The sequence below is a fragment of the Cannabis sativa genome, chromosome 1 (assembly GCF_029168945.1).
Source record: "Cannabis sativa cultivar Pink pepper isolate KNU-18-1 chromosome 1, ASM2916894v1, whole genome shotgun sequence".
In the NCBI taxonomy this organism is placed as follows: domain Eukaryota; kingdom Viridiplantae; phylum Streptophyta; class Magnoliopsida; order Rosales; family Cannabaceae; genus Cannabis; species Cannabis sativa.
Window position 1 is genome coordinate 6328471 of NC_083601.1, and position 24698 is coordinate 6353168.

The following is a 24698-nucleotide window of genomic DNA, read 5'->3' on the forward strand; positions in this document are numbered from 1 at the left end:
AAGCATCCCCAAAGAGGAAAGGGGGTCCACGCTGTGTCAATTACACTGAGTTGTCTGCTCCTCCTAACCATATCTATGCAATAGAGGAGCAAAATGACGTCTTCATGAAGCCGCCTCCAATCTGGGGGAATCACGACACGAGGGATCCCAAAAAAATTTTAAAGTACCACAATGATATTGGCAATACAACTTCGGAGTGCTGGTTTCTTCAAGACAAGATTGAAGAATTAATCATACGAGGGAAATTTAACCAATATAAGAAGAATGGAGAAAATCATCCCCGATCGGATGATAACACTAATATGAATGATGCGAGTGGTTCTCGAGCCCCTCGTAATAGGAGGATCGCATGTCGGTAGAGAGACCAGAAAAACACATGAACACTATGCAAAAGAAGCAAAAGAAAAACTCCTTACCAATATAAATTTGAGTGAACGACCATAATAGTTGTTCAAAAAGGAATCCGATGACATTACCTTCATGGAAAGCGACGTGAGGTGGGTACATCATCCACACACCGATGTGCTAGTGGTAGCTGTCAATATCGAAGGGGATAATGTACATCGTGTCTTAGTTGATAATGGAAGTTCCGTCAACCTCCTAAATTTATAAGCTTTTAAACAAATGGGGTTGCATGAAAAGGAATTGCAACCAGTGACCTTGAGATTTTATGGTTTCACTGGGAATATGGTCGCATTGGAAGGGATGATAAAATTACCAATAACTCTAGGGACTGCACCCGTCACTGCCAAGTAAATGGCATTTCGCAATAATTGATCAGCATTCTACTTATAATGCGGTGATAGGTTATCCTATTCTAAAGGAAATGAAGATAGTCACGTCAATCTATCATCTTACCATGAAATTCCCCACCCCCTTGGGTGTGGGATCAGTGCGAAGAGTCTAGTCAGACTCAAGGGAATGCTATAATACTGCGTTGAAAATTACAGAAAAGAAGAAATTGGTAAATGTCATCTATTTGCTAGAGGTTCCTCCCCCTCGACATGAATTTTTCAAAATTGAGGAAATACCGCATATAAAGAAACCCAATCTGGATCCCCATATCCTCCACTACACCAACACTGCGCAAGCCGCAGAAGAGACAATCGAGGTACCTATTGATTCTTTTAATAATTCTAAAGTGCTAAAAATTAGTTCTAAACTAACTTTTCAGCAGCGAGAAAAGTTTGTCACTTTTCTCAAACAAAATTTGGATGTCTTTGCGTGGAAACATTCAAACATGGCCGAAATATCGCCTGAGGTCATGTGTCACCGTTTGAACATTGACTCCGAAGTGTGAGGAGTACGACAGAAGCGTCGTAAAACGGACCTCGTGAGGTACCAAGCGCTTAAAGAGGAAGTGGATTGTTTGTTAGCACGCGGCTTCATAAGGGAGACGTTTTACTCAAACTGGTTAGCTAATCCTGTTCTTGTACCAAAGCCCAATGGCTCATGGCGCACATGTGTTGACTTTACAGATTTAAATAAAGCATGTCCCAAGGACAACTCTCCTTTACCTAGCATTGACCAACTTGTTGATGCCACTGCAGGTCATGAATTCCTTAGCTTTATGGATGCGTACTTGGGATATAATCAAATCCTGATGTATGAGCCAGACCAGGAGCATACCTCCTTCATCACTAATCCAGGTTTGTATTGTTATAAAGTATTGTCTTTTAGGTTAAAAAATGCAGCTGCAACGTACTAAAGATTGGTTAACATGATGTTTGCAGATTTGCTAGGGAATATATGGGCTTTCTCTGCTGCTCGATCATCCTTAGTGTTTACTGAGTTTTTCGGGAACTAAATATATTTTTTTTTTTTGATAAATCAATGAATTGTATTGCACTAACATATTTACATCCTAAGAGCACCCCACTCCAAGGGCCTCAATTTATACATTTTTATCTATTCAACACTTTACATCTATGATTTTACAATGAATGATATCTATAAAGCAAAAAACCATTCTTTATCTACATTTGATAGCTTCTTTGGAAACAAAAATTGGACCCGAACTAAATATTTTTTAGAGCTTAAGAAAGTAACGACAAAATATATGGAAAAATAACAAATAAGTAATTTTTACATGGTTCAGCCGTTAACTATCCTTAGTCCACGAGTCCATTTTGTTAGGCACATCGTCCGGTAACTATTTATACAAATAGATATACAATGGATGTAACTCCTTTCCACCGTGTTCATCTTGAAGAAGAGGAAGCTTAGTAGGAATATTGTGGAGTTTGTTGTAGGGTTACTAAAATGTGTTTACTTATGATGATGAGGAATGGGTCTTCCCCCTCCCCCCCCCCCCCCAAGAAAAAAAGGGTCATTTTTCTCTTATGATCTTTTAGGGGTATTTATAGGCTAACTTCTTTGCAAATGCTGCATTAGGCAAATCATCATTGGGGTGAAATCTGACCATTGAATTGGTTGGTGGCATTTTTTACATATAGTATTTAAGGGAGTCAAATTGTACAGGCTGGGCCTCATACGCGTGTCATCCCATGGCTTCTCCTTTTTGAATTTCCCTTATCCCTAGTCGTTGGATCATTTGGTCAGGTACACAATGACATGCATGCTCTGTACGACAGCATGTTGTGGGGAAACAACCTCTGATGCAGTCATGAAAAAGCCTAGTTACTGGGTTCGTAGTCTGACAGGAATAGGCGAGGCTTCTGTGGGCTAAAGGCATAGCCCAGTGTAGCGAGTCTCAAATTGCCTTGACCCTTCTGGGAGAATTCATACTCTTCTCGGGAGTAGATAACTTTGGTTCCTAGAATGGAGGGAAACCTAGGCTCACGGATACCCTCCATGACGCTAGCAGTTAGGGAACTCCTTATCACAGAAACTCTTCCCGCGAAGTTGGTGCCTTTATCTTTCTAAAGCATCAATTGAGGAAACTAGTCAGTTAATGACTCCTCAGCTTTCCTTAATCAAAATCCACATGTCATACTTGCAAAAATGCGGATAACACTTAGTACTCGCAAGAGGTTCTCTTGGTCAATACCTCCTGGTAAGATGGGATTGGTCTGTGTTGCCGCTGGTATAGCAGCAATTGCAGCTATGTTGGCAGGGATCATTACTTCAATGGTTGTAGCTGGTACGATCAGTGGATTTTGCATGCCTTGATCACCCATTTAGGGATCACGGGACTCGTCATCATCGCGATTCCTTAGTGTCCGGGATCGCGCTCTAAAAATCTCATTGAGATGACCGCGGAGATCGCCTCTATACACATGCTACCTACATCCTCCTCGAGTCTCTACGGACCCTGACCTGGTATAAATGCTAGGAGAGTGACTATTAGTAGAAAAAAATATGAGATTCAAATTCATTTACCTCTACTCGCGTTTGGGCCCGACTTTGTGGGTTTTGTCATTCAGGGTCTTCCTTCTGCGGTCTGTCTTCTATTCCAGCATTTCCACGACTAGCCTCAAGTGCAACTGGCTCCCTATTTCGAGTGGAGTTATGTGTGGGCTGATTCAGATCGAGACCTTGTTCGATCACACGTTCCTTGCGAATATAATTATTGTTAGGACACTCATTTTGGTGTCTAATTGTGGTGGTTACCTGACGATTGCCTGAACGCGTATTTGGGACCCGGGGTGGACGTTAGGTCCTGACTCTTCCATCGACTTCGGCCTGTGATGCGCACATTTTCTCCTGCATGGCTGTGTATTAAGCTGTCGTAAGTTGGATGCTGCCTTTAGAGGCTACGACTGGCGTGATAGGCGGGAAGTGGGCCACGATGGCTGCTGGTGTCAATGTTTCCCCAATGTGACCAGCAATTTTTAGGAACAGATTGAGAGCGGTGACAGTGGTTCGTCCCACACCTCTGTTGATTGTGTTAGTTGGATTAGTTCCATCACCTGGGAGTGGGACATTCATCATTTTAACATTGAAAGATCCAGTGTTGTTGTTTCCGTTTGTCTGGTTTGCAGCCATCCAAAATCAAAAGACACTTTCCACAGACGGTGTCAAATGTTGTCGGAGGAATTTAGACAACACTAAATAGAAAATAAACAATATATATTTAATAAAATAGCTGCGAGTACTCAACTTAAAATAGAAAGTATTTGAACGAGACTGCCCAGATAATAGAAAAACAATAAAAATAATGAAGACAAAGATGTATAGTGGTTTAGTGAGATCAAGGTCTGCTTAGTCTACTGTTGCAAAGGATTTTTGTCTTAGTTTATTCATGTTGGATCATCCCTTTATATACAAAGCAAGTGTCATTTTAGTTACAAAGAACTCAATCAGTTATGAAATTGTTTTACATTAAATATTATCATTAAATTATAATAAACGTAAAAGAATAAATGAAGAACAGTTAAAATCTATTTCACTAAATACAACAACGTATGTGACTTCTATGGTGCGAGTTGCTTGTTTATATTCTTGCACAAGCTCACAGGCTTGAGATGCGTTTTATCATTCTAAAGTGGGCTAATAGGCCTCGTATTAAGGTATCTGCGTTCTGGTTGAGTCACAAATATGGACACCTTATCAGCGTTGATAACATAGAACATGTGAGTCCTTATCGAATTATCGAGTCATCGAGTACGCTGGGTCATTTGGACCAATTTGTTATGTAAAGAAACGATCTTTACTAGGTCACATGTGATGACTACTTAATCATCGCATATACCTAGGGATATGCACAACTTGTATAAACCCTTCTTGATCCTACTTATTTCACAATACGCGAAGCGTAATAATGCGACTAGACTTTGTCACGGTCACATCATCTCGCAAGTTTAGTTCAGGCGAAGTTTATTCTTGAGGAGTTCCTTCTTGACAGCTCAACAATCCTTAAGGGATGTGAGTCCACATATCACTCTTATGGGATCTTGGTCTCGAGTTTCTAAACGAAAAATTCTTACTATAACATGTATAATTCTAGCTTATATATGTAGATGTATGTAAAATATTATTTAACGAGAAATATATATGTTAAGGTTACTTTAAGATGTATAAAAGGTGATACATTATTATTGGTGCAATTTAATATTTAAATTTAAAAATAAAATAAAAAATTACTAACTACTTGCAATACGTCACATTAATACCGTGTTAGGAGTGATACTCAAATAAGCTAACTGTTAGCTAGTGGCCTGTAAGCAAGATACTATATATAATTATATAGAATATAATAAGAAAAGTAACTCTACCATAACCCTTAAAGAACTGTCATCAGATGAAAGGTGGTATAAACACTGTGGCATATTCTTCTAAAGGGACAATACTAATTCTTTTTGCATGGCATACTTACATTGTAGGGTACATGTATACTATTGTAACTGACTTATTTTTGTTTGAAAAAATTGTTGTAAAAAGTATTATAATATATGTACTTATCACTACTCAAATATATATATATATATCACTAGTTAATTGTGAAACTAATCAATATATTGTTAGACATTTATATGTATAAACTGAAATATACATATGTGTATATAAAATTCAGAATAAATGAACATATACACTATATGAATATAGGATCGAAATACCTCCAGCCATTGAATCTTTGAGCTTTAGTCCCACATAAATTTGATCTGCAAAAGAAACCGATTAATGTGGGTAATCGGGCTTCCTCGCTCTCTCAACTCTCTTTAGATAGAATTTGCTGAATGAAATCAGAATGAGTGAGAAGCTCGGGGACCGAGACCCTATATTTATAGGTGAGATACTCCATCAGTATCTGCGCCACATTAATTGTCAGAATATTTTGACAATTAATTCAGGAAATCAAATCAGGTAATGAATATAGGAATCTGACCATATATAGAATATTACATAATTGATTTTGTCCAGATTCAATGAATATAAAATATTCATTTATCAAAAAATCAATTATTTATTTATTTCCTTAAATAGAAAATTATTTCCTTAAATAAAATATTCTAATATATATAACCTTTTGAAGTAAGATTGGTGAAGATGATGAGGACTCAATATATAGTACATATGTTATTTAGGATAAAGCTGCGTAGATAGGTTCTATATTTCAAAAACTAATTATCAATAAAAAGGAGTAGTAGTCTAGAACTATTTCTATTAACATACATTAAGTAAATTTATAGTCATAATAAACCAGGTAAAGTAAATATTGTTTGGAGTAATAACCTTAAAGGGTTAATTATCAACCAGCATGCCTGAAACTTATAGTCTGATATTAAAAATCCAAAAGTGGCAAATGAAAAGGAACCTCAAAACCCTAGAGAAGGGAGGGAGAGAGAGAAGCTTTCACAATGTCACAAGCTTCGGGCCCTTTGAAATATCTGGGTGGGTCAGGATCAGGGCCTGTCAATTCTGGTTTATATATCGCCCCCATTTTGAACAAAATTATGCTTGTGGAGGAAGCAAACATACATGTGTGTGTATATATAAGATACATATATATCCTCCAAATCTCTATATATCTGTTTATATATATTATGATAACTAAAATTATTATCTCGTCAATATTACTGGCCAACTGGTAAGTTTACATTTTTCAATTAATTTTATCATAAAGATTGTTCCTATTTTATATGTTTTTATTCACCACTTGACATATGTGGAAGAAAGATTGGGTGAGGGAGATTAAAGTTTTTGGCTAATTTAGTACCTAGGATTATGATTGATAACTGATTTCTCTTTCTCTATCTCTTTCTTCTGACAATTTTCTCCTCTCTCTCTTCACCCACCAACTAATCCCTGTCTTCTCTCTCTCTTATTCAATACGATATTGCCCTACCCTCTCTCTTCTCTCTCACTGTCTCCTTTTTCTAAGTGATGGGGCTCTATATATACCAATACCATTGAGCTTCTCCCCCAAATTATCCAAGAGTAGTCTCTCTTGAGTTGATCTTCCCTTTTAGATCAGAAAACCTTTTCTCTCCTCTCTCATTCGTTTTTAATTCTTTAGTTATTTAAAGAATTTCCTTATATCCCTATCTCATGACTTAGCCATAGAAATAGGGTCGTCTCCTAGTATCACTTTATTACTAAGTTGGGCTGTAACGACTAGTTCAAATATCTTTAGACAAGAAGGTATTTATCTTTTCCTCTTTCCTATCCCTTTTTCTTTTTTTCCTCTTTAGATCTGTACACTTTTTCATTCCTAGGATACTTAGATTTTTTAGTTAGGTCTAGAGTTCTATCTTCTGTTTTATCTCAACTTTGTGTTGTGGGATGGGATTTAGGGTTAGAATTCTAATTATATATCCCTTTTTCTTTTTCTTCTTCTTCTTCTCTTCTTTTGATATATAATAGCCTTTTCTTGCATGGAGCGTTATGATGATATATATCTGATGATATAATGATGAGATCTCCAAAAGGGTCACTGTTTGCCACTGGAGCATCATCAAGATTCACATAGAGAATTACTCTATTTTATTTTTGGGGGAGAGTGCTCTCTCTCTCTTTCTTTTTGTGGGGTTAAAATGCTTATATTGGTAGCTCCACCTTCCCCACTTTTAATTCTAGATCATCGTCGTGTGAGAATCTTGATGATGCTGCAGTGGTACTCGGTGGCTCACACTTATGCTCCAGACCTCACTTGTACGGTGAAGATCATCATCTTTCCTCTTTTCTTTTTTACAGTTTTTATTTATATACATACTATTATAGTCTAGTTGATTTCTTTTTTAATGATTTGGTAATATAGTTTATCATTTATTTGAGCTTTAACTTATTGTGTTATCGTTTATTTTATTTTATTTTTTTAAAAAAAGTGTTTACAATATGTTTTGGTCTCAGTTCTTTTATTTATTTATTTGTATTTTGTTAAGGGATGATAAAATTAAGCTAATATATTTTATGGCGTGGTTATATATATATATATATATATATATATATGTTTGTGTGTGTTTACTTTAATCATCTCATATATAATAGGTGTGTTGTATTGTGTAGATATATTTGGGTACATCACTGTAAAACCCTTTGGATATGCTAATTTGCTATATTTTGTACATGTGTGTATGTTATATATACATATATATTTATTTTGAGTACTTTTGAGTTATAATTTGGATATAGATCTTCATTAAAATTTGTTCATGTCAATATACATATCTGTGCCACCTTTAAGTTTGTAATGGATGACAATCTGCCTTTCTTTTCTGTCGATGTCGTCCAAGTCATGCATACATATATACAATCATTTTGATACAAAGTACATTAAAACTACGTTGAAATTCTTTGATGTCCTTTTTCCTTGGGATTATTATATCGTCCGACTAAATATATTTGCACTTGCTTTTTGTTTCTGCAAAAAAATTCACAAATTTACTTAATTATACGCCAACTTACTTTTATCTAATATATATATATATATATCATGTATATATAAATATTCATCCTCCAAAAAAGAAAAGAAAGCTATCATCTGTAAATAAATTTATGATTCTGGAAATGTATATAAATGTTGGTTTATACTTTATACTAGTCTGTATTCACTGTTTGAGTAGTTAAATCAAATTTCCCAGCTGACGATAATGAGAAAATGTCTTTCTCAAAGCTGCTTTGGTCATAACCATTTCAGGGGGTTTGCTTAAGTTTTTAAACTTTCTTCAATTTAGGGATAACTATGGCAGATTAATAATATATAATAAATGTATTTTTTTTAAAAGAAAAAACTTTTGTGATTTTAGGGACAGAAACAGATAGACATTTATATAGTGAGTTTCAGATTTATTAAACATTAATATTTGTTCTTTGATGACCATCGCCTGTATTACTAATTTTGCATATATACAATCTATATACATATATGTATATCTGATAAACGATGTAATAACATAATTATACTAATTGAAATAACATAATTGCGTAATTGGTAAACTAGTGAGAATTATTGCATAAACTCTATTTAATCTAGTGTGTAATATAAGTAATTTACTTGACTATATAAGTTTGTTTTTTATTTTTTTTCTTATAAAAAAGTTATATATTTTTAATGTCTCAATTCTCAAATAAAAAAGTTCTTTTCCTAGCTATTAGTGAGACTTCAACCAACTAGCTGTGAGTGTTAAAATATAAAAGAAACGGGCTGAGCATGGACGCGTATGAAGAAGAGGGCAGGCTTCTTAATAAGATTTTACATACTAAACCCTAACAATGTGCAAAACGATGTATATTGCAAGATCTTTTATTTTTTATTTTCAAAAATATGACTCCTACACTAATAAGAAGAAGAAAGGAGGCAAGAAATTACAGCAACCACTTAACAATATGACTTCAAGCAGCATCACCAAACTCGAAGCCCACTTTTCCTATTTGAGAAAAAAAATGCCAACATTGATACAATGATGAGCCAAAAAATGAATTGTACAAGATCTTTCTATATCCTCGTTTATTTGTAGAATTAATAGGTGTTGGGATTAAACTCACTCAATCTGTCAAAGCCAGTAGATCCATCTTTTCGCTCATCAAATGAATTTGGATAAAACTGTTGTTAGTTATAACAATTGACTTTGTCACCAACTTAAAGAGAGGCCCACCAACATCTAAATAGGTGTGCATCTATTCTTTCAAGGAATCTCCAATATTCATACTTCAATTTCAAAGTTATGTTTTGAGAGAGAAAGTCCAAGATTACAATGAGTGAGTGTGTGGAGGGATGTAATGGGAGAGTATCACTTGAAGTGATTTCTCTCAATGTGAGACATTTCTTTGTAATTGTTCATTGTGTTCAATTGTATTCTTGAGCATATCTCATGTTGTACTACTGACTATTCCTAATCAATAAAGATCTATAATTCATTCATTCTCAAGCTAAGTTTATTCTTGTCTAATTTCATTTAAGTTCTAGTTTTTATTTTGTGATTGGTTCTACTTTGAATTGTATTTTCTTGAACATTGTGTTGTAAGAATCAAGTTTTGAGGGTGATTGTTATCCGCATTTTGTAAGTATGCACGTGGATTTTAATCAAAGAAGGTCAAGGAGTCATTAAGCCGCCCAAATGCTTCATTGAATATCCCGGGAGGATAAGGGCATTGATCTCGCAGGAAAAGCCTCCATGAAGGAAGGCTCCCTTACTGCTAGCCAAAAGAAATACTCCCGCGAACTACGGTCTCCCTCCGTTCTGTGAACCAAAGTCTCACCCATCCGGATGTGGATCTGCACAACTAAGCCATAGCCACAACTACAAAATGGGCTATTCCCAACGGTTTAGAAGAGGATTAACTATGGAAACTGTTGGAAAAGGTAAGTGGAAGTTTTTCCCATCGGTTTAGCACCGAAGCAAAAATAATCTTTAGGATAGCTATTGCCAATGGTGTAGAAACGTGGACAATACTAAATGGATTTTTTTTAAAAAAATTATAGTAAATCCCAACAGTTTATAACTGTTAGGAATACTATGTATCCGAACGGTTTATCACCGTGGAGAATGCTTAGTATTCCTAACATTTATAAACTGTTGGGAAACGATGCATTTTATACAGAGCTATAATATTAGTTCAAAAATTTAGGAAATTTGGCTCGAAAATTTCAAATCGTCTCTCTCGTGAAGGGCTCAAAAATTTAAGACCAGTGACCCCAAGGCTCAAAAATCTCATCTCTCTCTCGTGGATGAATCCCCAAGGTTCAAAAATTTCCCTGTGACGAGACTCACCAGCCACCACGGTAGCTCCTTTCTTCTCAGCTCCCGACGAAACTCTGTCCGATGATTCCCAGTCGAAGCCCAGAGAGCCGAAGTCGAAGCTCCTTTCTTCTCAGCTCATGTCAGATCTTTCTAACTTGAACCCTTATTTCTCCCTTTAAAAATTGGTTAAAGGGTTATAATCAATATGATTTATCTTAGTTTAAATTAATACCTCCAAAATCGAGAAATATAGTAAAGAAAAAGTGGAACTTCCTGCAGTATACAAAATAAATTTTGTAGCTGAATACAAACGTTTCTTTCCTCCCCATCGTATCCCCCTTTTTCTTTTCGTATGATTTTGCTTACTATACCCGCCGCTGTAGCGTTATAAACATTATTGTTACTCTTGCACCCGTCGGAAGTAGGCCAGCATTTTTATTTGCAAATAGGAGGTTTTCAAGTCCATGCCCAAGTACTTATTACTTCTTGGAGGAATCCTTCATCAATTGTTGTGAATGACTGATTTTTCTCAATCTTTTCACTATTTTCCAATTCGATCCGATCCATTTGTTCGTAGAGCTATTTACTCGATCGCAGACATTTTCCCCTAGTTTCGATCGCTTTTTCACTTCTCTGTTCCTTCCTATCCAAAAACCCTCCCTAATTTTCTATTCATCTTAGGCTTGAAAGTTGAAACTGCAAACCATTGTCATCTCAGGAAAGTCAATCTCATCCACTGAAGCTATATTTATTTATTAATTTTAATATTTTTTTTGTTTATTAAAACGATGCTTGGTTCCAGAGAAAATTGTGAATAGTTCAAATATGGAACAGAAAAAAATTATTATTATTATTAATAATAAAAATAAAAATAAAAAGAGATTTGCAATTGGAACTCCGTGTATTTTCATTTATGTATACTGCGAGATTTTATTGTTCTACACAAGCAAATAGGGTGGTTAAGTTTATTGTTCGTTCTCTAATAATCATTATTGTATTGTATTATAAGATTTAAGCTTTATTTTTGTATTGTTTTACTGTTAAGCGTGGTTTGGATTTTTTTAGGAAGTATAACTAAATAGTATATATTTTGAGAAAGTGTATTTATTGGCGAGGTATATCTATATTTTGCAGGGGAAGTTTTATGCAAGGAGATTTTCTTTTATTATTTTATAAGATTGCATTTCAGTTTTGGAATAATTGAGTTGGGTTCTTGTGGAAGTTTTTTTTATTTTTTTTTATTTTTCAATCCAATAGGAAACTATAGTTACCCACTATTGCTGTTTTGTTTTAAGATTATGTATTCAAATATTGTGCATTATTGATTTTATTTGCCTCCTTTAAAAATCACATGCTTTAACGACAAATCAAATATCTTGCCTTTTAAATCTTTAAAAGTTGGATTTTTAGACCGACATCATTGGTCCAATTGAGAATTCTCAGAATCCTAGATGCAACTCTTTTGCAAAAATAATTTATCATCGCCGGACAACATTCATAAAACCAAATTAGCAATTCCCCCCCCCCCCCCCAAACTTTGACATGTACTAAATCATGCTCCCTGAACTTTTTTGGCCGTTAAAAATTCCCCATGAACTATTAAGATTGTTAAATTTAAGGACTTTTATCTAATTTTAGTAAAAAAATTCTAACATGGATGAAAGTTCAGGGGACATGATTTAATACATATAAAAGTTTGAGGGGCATGATTTGGTAGATATCAGAGTCTGGGAGCATGATTTAGTACCTGAAACAGTAAATTGAATGAAATTAGACAAAAGTCCTTAAATTTAACAATCTCAATAGTTCAGGGGGAATTTTTAACGGCCAAAAAAGTTCAGGGGGCATGATTTGGTATATGTCAAAGTTCGGGGAGAAAAATTGCTAATTAGCCTAAAATAAACACCTACAGACAGCCAAAGCTCTATACGAACCATCATAAGACTAAACTCCCTTTTTTTCTTTCTTGTTTTTCATCTTGATACTATGTTCAACTCTACCCTTGAATGAATCAATTGTCAACTCAAAGGACTCCCTACGTCAACAATATTCATCTGACGATCGCTATTAATGATATCTAATTCTGACCTAAGAACTTTCTTTTAAAGAGTATTACTTAGAAGGAAACAATGTATGAAATACAGAACGGTAAATTTCAAACCAAGAGATTCATCATGGCCCCACCTAGTGCCCAAAAAAGTATCCTCAATAGACTTATGATCAATAGTTTTTGTTCCAAGAAAACATACATCAACCAATTGGTTTGATTCCTAGGTAAATAGCAATTTATTGCAATCACCAAAACATTAAAGATTAGAAATCAAATAAAACTCTTCAGCACTGAACTGTATACAACGGCCAACAACCTTTGCCCAAAATTCTTTCAGATTGGGCTGGTTAATCTCCCTCAATAGAAAGCTGTGCACAATTTGGGGATGGAATACGAACTCGAGAATATCTAAAAAATGACCAAATTGGGTATCTCGGAACATCTTTAACAAATTACCAGAGATAGTATTCTTAATATTAAGAATAACAGAGTAGGTGCTTGTAGAAACACACTTGGATCTATAATAATCTCCATGACTAAATTCGTATACCCAATCCTGCATTTAAAAAAGAAAGATAAAATAATGAATGGACTATAGAAGTTTCAAAACTGTAATACAACCAAAAAACAAGCATGAAAAAATAGTCACACAGAGCAAAAACTAAAGAAAAATACATAAACATAAATATAGATGGAAATAAAACCTAATATAAACACCAAAACATATAAAAACACAATAAAAAATAAAGGCTAATTAGGATTTTTGCCCCCAAAATTTGACATGTACCAAATCTTGTCCCTTGAACTTTTCTGGTCGTTAAAAATTTTCCCTGAACTATTGAGATTATTGGATTTAAGGACTTTTGTCCAATTTTAGTAAGGAAAGTCTAACATGGATGAAAGTTCAAGGGGCATGATTTGGCACATGTCAAAGTACGAGGAGCGTAATTTGGTAGATGTTAAAGTCTAAGGAGCATGATTTAGTACATAAACAATCACTAAATTAGTAAAATTGAATGAAATTAGACAAAAGTCCTTAAATTTGATAATCTCAATAGTTCAGGGAGAATTTTTAATGGTCAGAAAAGTTTAGGGGGCATGATTTTGTATATATCAAAGATTATGGGACAAAAATCCTAATTAGCCAAAAATAAATATAAAAAAAGTAGTAGACCGATCCAATTTAAGCTCCTTCAATATCAATTTCTAGGATAGTTCTTATGTTTACTCCTTAATGATATATATATATATATACCACAAAAACTATAAAAAACGAAAGCCTATACAGAAACAGACACACAGATCAATAGTGTTTAAACTATAAAGAAACTATATAAAAAAAACTGTAAAGAAATAGACAAACAGATCAAATGAACAAAATGAAATCAAACACAAAAACACATTTGGAAATCAAAACAAAAATAAAAACAACAAAAATTATAACAAAATTTAAAACTAGAAAAACAAAAAGGAAAAACATAATAAACTAAACATAAATCAAATTATAAAAACAGAATGATTAAAACCAAAAAGAACAAAAAAAAAGCATAAAAATAACAGAAATCAAAAATTGACTTAGAAAATCTAAACCCTAGAAAAATCAAAACAATAAACACAAAACCCCAACAAATAACTAAGAAAAAATAATCGAAATTGGGAGAAAACTAAAAAGAAAAAGAAAACAAACCTCCAACCCATGATCATCTTGAACCTGCTCCTTCTTGTTGTCAGAAAGTGGGGAAATTTTCTGAGGAACAGAAACTTTAGCTTTCTTCTTTGGAGGTCCACGATCCCATTGTAATACATGAGGAGCAAAGTCAGAGTTATCATCTTCCACAACTGGTCGTTTTCCTTCGGACCTATTAGCTCCAAATTTAACACCTATTTTCAATTTTTTTTTTTTGCAATGGAGAAGGAAAGGATGAAGAACGAGTAATAACCATGATTATAGATAGATTCACAGCAATAAAAATAGAGTACAAACGGTTATGGAAATCAGTTAATGGAAGTTTGCAAAAAAAAATGGCATAAAAGTAAGTAGGAGGAAAATGAGTTTTGATCGTGAGGGGAGATGAGTTCAGATATGGAAATTTTGATTTTTAAAAATATAAACTAAAACAAAATTGAAAACAAAAAGAAAAAAAGGGAGGAAAATCATGGAGTGATTGATATGGGTCAAGTCTATCACCTGATGTGTAAGCAACACTTGTGCTGCATGTAATGTGTGTACAAGTGGTATAAGTGTAAATAAAAAATTTTAAAGAGTAAAAAAGTAAGAAGAAGCGTGTGGGGGTATTTATGTAATAAAGATTGCATTTTGTATTTTTTGTATAAAAATTCAAAAATATATATAATAATTAAATTAAGTTATATAATTTTTTTAGTATTGCATATTAATATATTGTAGCAAAAATAAATAAATATATAACATATTTAAGGTTTTATTTTAAGTTATTATATTGTTTTATTTTTTGGTTATTAAAATTGTTAATTATTAAGTTATTGAAGTTATTAATTATTTGAAGTAGTGTTCAAGATCTGCTTATAGTATCAAGTGCATTTGAGAAGATAAATTTCCTCTTTTCTCATATAACGACTATTGTTACTCTATAATTTCTATTATTCAATAATCTTATTAATACTTTATAATTCTTTTATTAAGTAATTATTTATTTTTCATATACAAAGTTATTTGTATTTAGTTATTGGTCATTCACTAATGTTGATGATGTTTCATTGATTTTCTTTTGTAGGTTTCTTTTCGGTTCTTCAAGCAGATTGTGAAGCACTTATGATAGCATTGGATTGATTCACTTTATGTGGCTGAAACAGTTAGTCTAGCAGTTTGTTTAGCGGTTTTTTATGCATTTTCTAACCGTCCTTCTTTCCTCATTGAACTTGGTTCTTTGGTAGCGATATTAGCACGTTTGATGTTCAGTTTTCCTGAAGTGTCCCTAATCCATGTATGTTGAACGACCAATAAGGCTGTAAATAAATTAGCTCGGCATGCTTGTCGGGTGGATAGAGAACTTGTATTGTTTGATGATATTTCTTATTTTGGTGGGGATTCATGATACTTAAGGTTGTATGACATTATAATTTATTTTTCAATGAAGTTATTCATATTGCTGCAAAAAAAAATGTATAGTAAAATTTTGATGTATCGTATTACTAAAAATTAATATAACATAATAATAAAATTATATATCCCAAAGAAAATATAATAATACTAAATTAATACACAAAATATATATATCATGCTAACAAAATTATATATACTATTATTAAAATATGTATACATACCAAAAAATTTATATGTAATAAAATAGAAACTAAATATCATCTTTAATAAATAATATACAATAGACAACAAAAACTATATACCATATAACAAAACATATATACATACCTACAATAAAAAATAAAATAAAATAATATATTATTATTAAAATATATATATACTACATTAACAAAATTATATACCACCATAAAATAATTTTACCATACTTACAAAACTATGTATCACCTTTATATATAATAAAATAAAAACTAAACATGCATGATCTAAAATGAAATGATATACTATACAATAAAGTTTACATACCATATAATAAAAAATATATACCATACAATAAAAATATGTATATACATATAATAACAACAATTAAAAATAAAAATATATAGTATGCAAATAAAATTATAAGTCATGTCACAATAGAAAATAGAACTTAAATATTATTTAATAAAATAATATACCATATAACAACAAATACAAATACCATTCACTAAAATATTACTAACAATAATAACAATAAAAATATATATCTTTATATATTAAAAGTACCTATCTAACGGCAATTCTTGGTTTAACGATTTCTTTTTTTTATTTAGCCTTGCACGATTAACTTAACAGACTGTTAACGTTAAACGTTAACAAATAAATAAACCCAATAATTAAACCAAAAAATTAAACAATCTTTTTTTAAATTAAAAAAAAAATATCTTACCCACATATCTCTCTAACAAATCCTACAATTTTTGAAATTTTTTTACACGGCTTCATTCAAATTTTAAAAAATAAACCCAATAATTAAACCCAAAAAATTAAATAACATTTACGATTAACTTACATATCTCTCTAACAAACTACAATTTTTGAAATTTTTTTACACTGCTTCATTTAAATTTCAAAAAATAATTAATTTATAGTATTAACCACCTTCGTTTACTCTTCCATTCTTCTTCTTCTTCTCTTAAGCTTAAACCCTCTTTCAGTTTCTCCTTACTTCCCAAACCCAGACTCAAACCATACTCATCTTCTTTTACTCTTCATGCCTTAATCGTAAGCCTAAGAGGATGATAAGCCTAAGAGGAGTTTGTAGTTGAAAACGCGTAAACTTAATCCTTTGAATACCATTTGTTATTTGCAAGTATAGTATTTGTTCTTCTTTTATTTGGGTGTTTTATAGCTCAACGGTCTCTGTTTGTTGGTCTATTATATACAAATTAGAATAAAGTTTAACAAGAGCATAAATACTTGTTATGTATAGTTAGGTGAATTAATTAAGTATTTTTTTTTTACTATTTTACAATTTGATTGTTAAATCTATAGAAAATTAAAAACTCCTTCAATAATGAATTTTTTTATTTTTTTTCCTTGTCATTTAATAATTCTTCTCTTTTAATTATCAAAATTATATGTTTCTTTTTAATTTTGAAAACTTCTTACATTGTTTTCTTTAATTTAATAAACCTTAAGCATTATTTTTTCTAATATATATTAACAATATTAAAATTTAATTTTATAAATTTATTATTATTGCTTTTAAATATTTTATTAACATTTTGAGTTTAATTTTTATTTCTCAAAACTTTACACAATATATATATATTTTTTTTTCAATATATTACATAATTATACATTCTCTTTCTATAAATTATTATTATTCTTTCTACAATTGTCATTCTATATTGAGCATTATTTATTTTAAAATTACGTATGACATTTGAAAAAAAACCATAACTATAACTAAAACCTAAAATAAAACTAACTATACGTGGCTAGACACGTAACTTCTGCCTAGTATTACTAATATGTATATATATGTATATACTATACCAACCAAATTATATACTATAATTAAAATATGTAAAGTCTTTTTTTAGTAATTTAGATGCCAAAATATTTTTTATTTATGGTGCGATTTTTTGGCTTTTATAAACCAATTTTCTCACCTTATTTAGTTGTTTTTATTGCTCTTTTCTATCATAGGAAAGATTCTATATGCAACTGTATTTTTTCTTGTTTGGAAACTTCTTGTAAGAGAAGAAATTCTCTTATTGAAAGTTTGCTTTTTATGGAAACTTTGACTAATCTTATTTCTCCTTAATGAGTTTGATTATGTCTTCATAAGATCAGATCAAGCGCACTGTATTGATCATTACAAATACTTCCTAAGATCAGTAACTTCTTACGGAGGGCTGCTTCGGGTGTGCTCCCAACTTGTTTTTAGCTCCAAAAACGTCATGTTCCCGTCAATGCTGATTGTTTGCTGTGTAACGCTCATGTAGAAATCGTTCAACATGCGTTGGTGGAGTGTGAGTTTGTTAAAGCTGCTTGGAATCGCAGCATAGTTGACGTCGGGGCTGGGGCTTCAACATTCAGCAACTAGTTGTTGGGGATCTTTGGTAGAGGGCATGAAGGTGAAATGGAGGAAGTGGTTGTGGTGAGTTGGGCTATTTGGCGCTCACAGAATGAATTTTTTTTGGCAAAAGAAGAGTTGGTTTGCATCAAATATTGTTGCATCAGCTAGAAACATGCTTGATCAATATAAATTTGCTCAATGAAGGAAGGGTCTTTCGTTGTCTCCGCTGCATGATGGGGGCGAAATCTTGAGCATTGGATTGCACCAGAGTTAAACAAGATCAAAGTTAATGTTGATGGGGCCTTATTTGAACAAAAGGGGCGCTTTGGCATGGGTTGTGTAACTCGGAATCATCATGGTGCTATGGCAGAAGCATTCAAGAAGGGGAAGATTGGTTGTGTGTCAACCCGAAATTGCTGAGATAATAGGCATTAAAGAAGCTTTGAGTTGGATTGCAACTCATTCATGGGATAGAGTCATGTTGGAAACAAATAGCTTGGTGTGTGTCCAAGCGATTTAAAGCAGTATTTTTATGCCTTCACAGTTTGATCTTATTGTTCAAGATGTTCGAAATTTGCTTTTGGCTTTATCTTTTGTTGATTTGTGTTTTGTAAAACGATCTGCAAATAAGTTGGCTTATTGCTTGGCGAGAGACTCTTATTTCTCTACAGGTCATGTGCTTCAGCTAGAGGACTGTTCCTCTGAAGTGCGTTCTATTGTTTTGAACGAATTTATTAATTAATAAATCTTATGATTTTTATTAAAAAAAATAATTTTATATGTTTATAAAAAAAAATACTTTTAATTAGGTTGGACATATTTTTTTTAACAAAATAATTAAATTTTAATAGTTTATTATTATTTTATTTACTCGTTTATATATAAACCATGGATATTGGAGAGTAAGGCGTAGCATATATCAATAGGAAAATTTACATGGTATACTAAATTTTTCCATTTTTTTTACAAAAATACTGTCAGGAGGTATTTTCTTACTTTTTTACTGTGTTTTTCTATAAGTTTCACAGTGCAGTATGCTGTGTTAAGTTTCACTGGTGTTCTACTGGTGTTTTCTAGTTGTTCTACTGTTGTTTTGAGTTGTTCTGCTTTGTGTTTTACTGGTATTTTATAAAAACACAGTATTTTTGAAAAGATTTCTGTGTGACAATATTTTTGTAAAAATTAACCCAAATTCCAGTATTTTTGTAAATTTCCGAGAGGATTTATCTCATTATGTGGTGGTTTCTAAGCAGCCCAATTGGAAAGAATAAGTTGCACCGTGTATTTAGGCCCATACTATACTCACTACTTAGGACTTCTTACAGAATTTGGACTAATAGGCCCATCAGGTATATCACTAATAACAAAACAAAAAGCCATATCACTAATATTCAACCTAAAAGGAACAAAAGAAAAATAATACGAAAAACTAGAAATGCATTTAAATTGAAATGTATCATAGCTGATAATTGAAATAATACGCCTTCTATATAACAACACAACCAAAACTCAACAAGCTAAAATGAAGGAGCGGTTGTAGTATTCTGTCCCAATATCTACTTATTGTAAAGTTATGGATCATATTGTTATGGAAACTGTGTAAAGTTATGGATCATATGGTTGCAAATCCCAAATGCATGTATGAATTAGATTTTATAGCTTTTGACTTTTCGATTTGCTCTACTTGGAAGTTTTAGTTTTGTGTAAAATTTAATGCACGTGTTTTTCTATTTAATTTTTTCTCCCTCTCTAATTGCTATGAAAGTATTTTTTGTTTGTCCCACTTTGAGGCCTAAACTCTAAATTCTCATTATATGCATGTATTTCCTTAGTATATGAGGTTTGTCACCAATTTCGCAATACGATCACATTTATTGCATGATTTGTTAATTATTACTTTTCCAAATAATAGTTGCTTATGATTGATGCTATAAGCAAATAATCAAAATATATTTAACGATTGTCATTGATAGTTTTATTAAATCAATATGTTTGAAAGAATTTCATATGTACATATATAAGGTTCCCTTATTATTATTTTATCTTAATTTTGAAGATTTAGAAGATTGGATTTTTAGAAGTTAATCAAGCACATACTGAAAGGAGCAACAACCTTTTTCACAAGTCCATGATCTTAGCAGAAAAGACAATCTGACAAATTGAGGCACAAAATCTCCTCCAATCATTATCAAAATAAATATAATATAATTAAGCCAAGACAAATAACACCCCCAAAATAAAATTATTAGAATTATTAAGAAAAAAATATATATATTCCATTCAATCATCTAAGAAGATTTCTTGTCGTTTGTATTCACAAATGTTTTTAATTCATTTCAAATTATATAGGACAGAGTTGAGAGCAAAATGGAGATTTAATTTAAATCAAACAAAGATATGGGGAATAACATCTTTTGTCCCCTTTTATCAACCTCTCCCACTAGTCCCTCAATGTATATATTGTGCTAAATTAAAATAGTTTTGACTGCCGTTTTGGTTGGTAAGTTGGTCGTTTAATTAATTATAAATTCTCTTTTTTATGATATATCATTGCATGGAATTGAAACTGAACCAACATGTTCCTCACATGGAGGCATGTGAGCTACTTTCATTAAACGACAATGAACTTCTAATTTACCTCCAAATTCGAATCATCACCTTCTTTATATATTATTGTAGCAGTAGTAACAAAAACAAAGGTTAATTAACGAACAATGTGGCCTTGTTTAGACCACTAACATGATGAGTAGCTAGAATTTTTTACATATATAATTAAATGACATTATTCTTTCTGAAATCTTAATAGTATCCAAGTTCACACATATGTTTTTTATCACGGCCTAATAGTGACTGTGATCACAGTCAGTCCTAATATTTTGTTAAAACTATATAATTTAGTAGACAAATGGATTACGTACCTACCCATGTTACCTCATTCTTTTGTATTTCATTATCTTTATATATTAAAAGTGTCTATGTAACGGCAATTCTTGGTTTAACAGAATATTCTTTACAAATAAAAGAATATTCTGTTAAATTTAACCCCAAAAAAATCAATATTCTGTTAAATTTAACCCCAAAAAAATCGTCCACTTTTCTCACTCACAATTAATCGTATTCAAACAAACACAAGCTAAACCTTCTCAATCCCTCTCTTTCGCGACCCAGAAATGGCCGCCACAGCCTCCTCCTCATAAACCCATTCACCTTGTTCCTCCTCTTCTTTCGCAGATTCTTTCTCTTTGGGTTTTGTTTTTGTCGGAGAGTTTGATTTGGGAATCCGATCTTTTTCTTCATCGATCTTCGCACTCGGTTGTTTGGGGGTTTCTTTTCGGGTGAAAGTTAGGGTTTTAGGGTTTGGTTTTACTGCAATCTTACCGGACCAGAAAAAACTCGAACTATAGATACAAGCCCTGTCGTAAAAATTTGATCTTTTTATTGTTTAGGTTAAACTTCCTTAGGCTTGGATTGTCGTGGGTCAGCTAGAAATTTTCCGAGCAAATCACATGTCTGACCATTTGAGTTTCTATTCTAAACATGTCAATTTTTGTGTATTATTTGATTCTGTTAATTGAAGAACATTGTACTCAGTAAGTTAGATTTACTTAATTATGTTGGATGGTGTAAATTTTGTAGGTGGCGCTCTTGGGTTGGCCATGGGTTTGTTTATAGGTTCTCTAGATAATCCTATAACTCGAGATGAGATGAGTGGTAAGCGTATTTGTTTATCAGGCAAAGCAGATGGGGCGCAGGAGCTGGAGTTCTGCAAAGGCATTTGCTGTTATGGGATTTGTTTTCTCTGCGGCCGAGTGCGTTATTGAAAAGGTATCTTGGTTATGGAAATCTTGAACTCTCATGGGTGATATAAGAGGTTCGATATCTTTGTTATGGTGGCTGACTTTGTTTATTTGTATCTAGGCGCGAGCAAAGCATGACACAACAAATACAGTTGTTGCTGGCTGTGTTACTGGGGGTACAATATCGGCAAAAGGTAACATGTTTCTCTTTTCTGATGAGGTTATAGCAATTTACAGTAAAAACTTACACATTGTGTATTTTTTTTTCCTTCAATACTTTGGTTTTCATCTGCCAGAGTTAGTAATTGCTTGATATGCTTTACTGATACTATTTACAGTAGCAAGTAATTAGGAGTTGTGTACTTTGAAGTTCTTTGGCATTGTTCCTTATCTTATTTTGGGAGAAAATTGGTGCCGAGCTTTCGATAGAGGAGCTTGGTAAAAGAGATGTGGAATTTTTTTTATTTGCAAATCAACAATGTGGTGAAGTTAGCTGTTTAGAGGGGCACATGGTAATACTACTACTAACCATAGAAACAAGACGAGTAAGAGACTACTGTGTCCCATCACATCTCACACTCCAATTTCTATTCAGAAATGCACATAACTTTTACCGCTAAATTTCTTCGCTCCAAAACCAGATCGTCTTCTTCTTCCTCCACACCTCTCCTTCGATCACCATGTGGCTCTCTTTCTTTCGCCCGCTCGACCGATTTTCCCTCCAAAACTTCAAGTTAGTTCTTCTCCATTATATCTTTAATCAACCATTGCAATTGTACATTTTTGTTTTTAACTCAGTGATTTTACGGTTTGATTGTGATTTATGGCTTTGGTGAAGGTTAGAGTTGTTGTGCTTGTGTTGTGTCGTATAATGTTTGAGCTAATTTGTCCTTTTTATTTTGGGGAATAATTGTAGATATGTAGTGAATGAACTCCGGGAAATTAAAGTTGTGGATGAGCACAACAAGGTATGTCTGCTCAATTTTATAGGAATTTGTTCTTTTTTTTTTTTCTCTTTTAAATTCTTTTCCTATTGTATGATATATTTATTTATTTATTACTACGGGAATCGAGTGGTAGATCTGCGGTACGTAGTGGAGATAGTTACCTATGGGGACAAACAAGACCCGATGATTTTTGAGTATGAAATTTTCCTTTTTGTCTGTATCTATTTTTTGGCTTTTAAGTATGTCTGTGTATGTTGAGTTGGTATCAAATTGTGGCTTTTATGCGTATATTTTATGGAATGTCAAGTTTTAGCCGAGTTTCTTCGTGTACTTAAAATTAGTAGGGATTCGAGAATTGAAATACCATTGCTTCGCATTCGAGCATAATGATTCAAAATATGGATAGTGAGCATGCAATTTGTAAGTTATGTACCGCTTGATCCGCCGAGCATGAGTTTGTTTTCTTTCTTTTTTTTTTTTTTTAAATTGATTTTGTCTTGGTAAATTGCAAATTTATTGGTAACTTCTTCAATGTTTGCATTGAATTTGTTTTGCAGACTATTGTTTTAGCAATGATTATATCAACAACATCATAGAACATCAGTACCAATTCAATCGAGGGGATCTGGCCCAGTATTATGTATCCTTTCTAAGGTTATTTGTGTGCTCTTTTAAATAATTTCTGTTTGGAAACTTGGGCCTTCTTTTTGTTCATTTGTGATAAGCCAAGTGGTTTTGCTGGTTAATTTCTGTTATAACAATTTCTTGTTAGTTAGCTCTTAAGTTGTAATTATCAGCTTACTCTTTATTGTTACAACCTTCTCTAAAAGAAAGGGGCTGGTCTCAGAAGTTCAGTACATTTGCAAAAACTTCTGAGACCCATTCTTGATTCTTTCAGTATAACTTTTGCATAGATAGCTCATCCTTAGTTTTTCTCTTGATTCTTGATTCTTGATAAAACAAATTATTCGTATGATCATACCTTTACATACAATCTAAATAAGAAGAAATAAAAAAAAATAACTAAACTTTACCTAAAACTAATCTTTACGTAACTCGGCACGTAACTCCTACCTAGTATATATATATATATATATGGAAGAGGTTTTAATGGTTACATTTTTATTGTAACCATGATGGTTACATTTTTTTAAGCCATTGGATTACTATTCAATGGTTGTGATTGATTTGGAAATTAAATAAAAATAAATAAAAAATAACTTGTAACCTGAAAGTAACCTAATCATTTATTTCCTTATAAAACTTTAATTAAGATTAATTATATTTTAAAATTAAATTAATTATAATTATTAATTAATTTTTTGCAATTTATTACTATATAAGGATCTTTTAGCAATTTATTTTTTATACTTAAATTATTTAAAATTTTATAGCAAAGTTTCTTATAATTTAAAATTATACACATATAATTTCATAATTTAAATTTTATTATACTTGTAATCTTAATTTTAAATTATTACACATAATTATTTAATTTTTTTATTTAAATATTTAAAAAGTAAAAAATGAAATGAGTTGAAGGATTTTTTTAGAAAAAAAATGGCTACACTTGTTATCGATTGATTAGCTTGAGGCCTCATACTTAGTTCATATAATTGTAGCAAAATAATTAAATATCATTTAAAAATAATTAATTATTTAAAAATTTATTATAA

At 32.1% G+C, this 24698-nt stretch overlaps 1 protein-coding gene and 1 long non-coding RNA gene across 2 annotated transcripts; both read left to right on the forward strand.

The window, feature by feature from the left end:
* Positions 1-21371: 21371 nt before the first annotated feature.
* LOC115715734 (mitochondrial import inner membrane translocase subunit TIM22-4) lies at positions 21372-23073 on the forward strand. The gene is given in 5 exon segments (XM_030644401.2): positions 21372-21996; positions 21998-22103; positions 22197-22269; positions 22414-22808; positions 22992-23073. Coding segments are annotated over 4 exon segments (300 nt in total). The 5' UTR covers positions 21372-21889; the 3' UTR covers positions 22428-22808; positions 22992-23073.
* Positions 23074-23370: 297 nt separating this feature from the next.
* On the forward strand, positions 23371-23919 carry LOC133039898 (uncharacterized). Its single transcript, XR_009688847.1, has 2 exons — positions 23371-23442; positions 23580-23919. It is a non-coding gene; the product is annotated as an uncharacterized LOC133039898 (long non-coding RNA).
* The last annotated feature ends 779 nt before the right edge of the window (positions 23920-24698 follow it).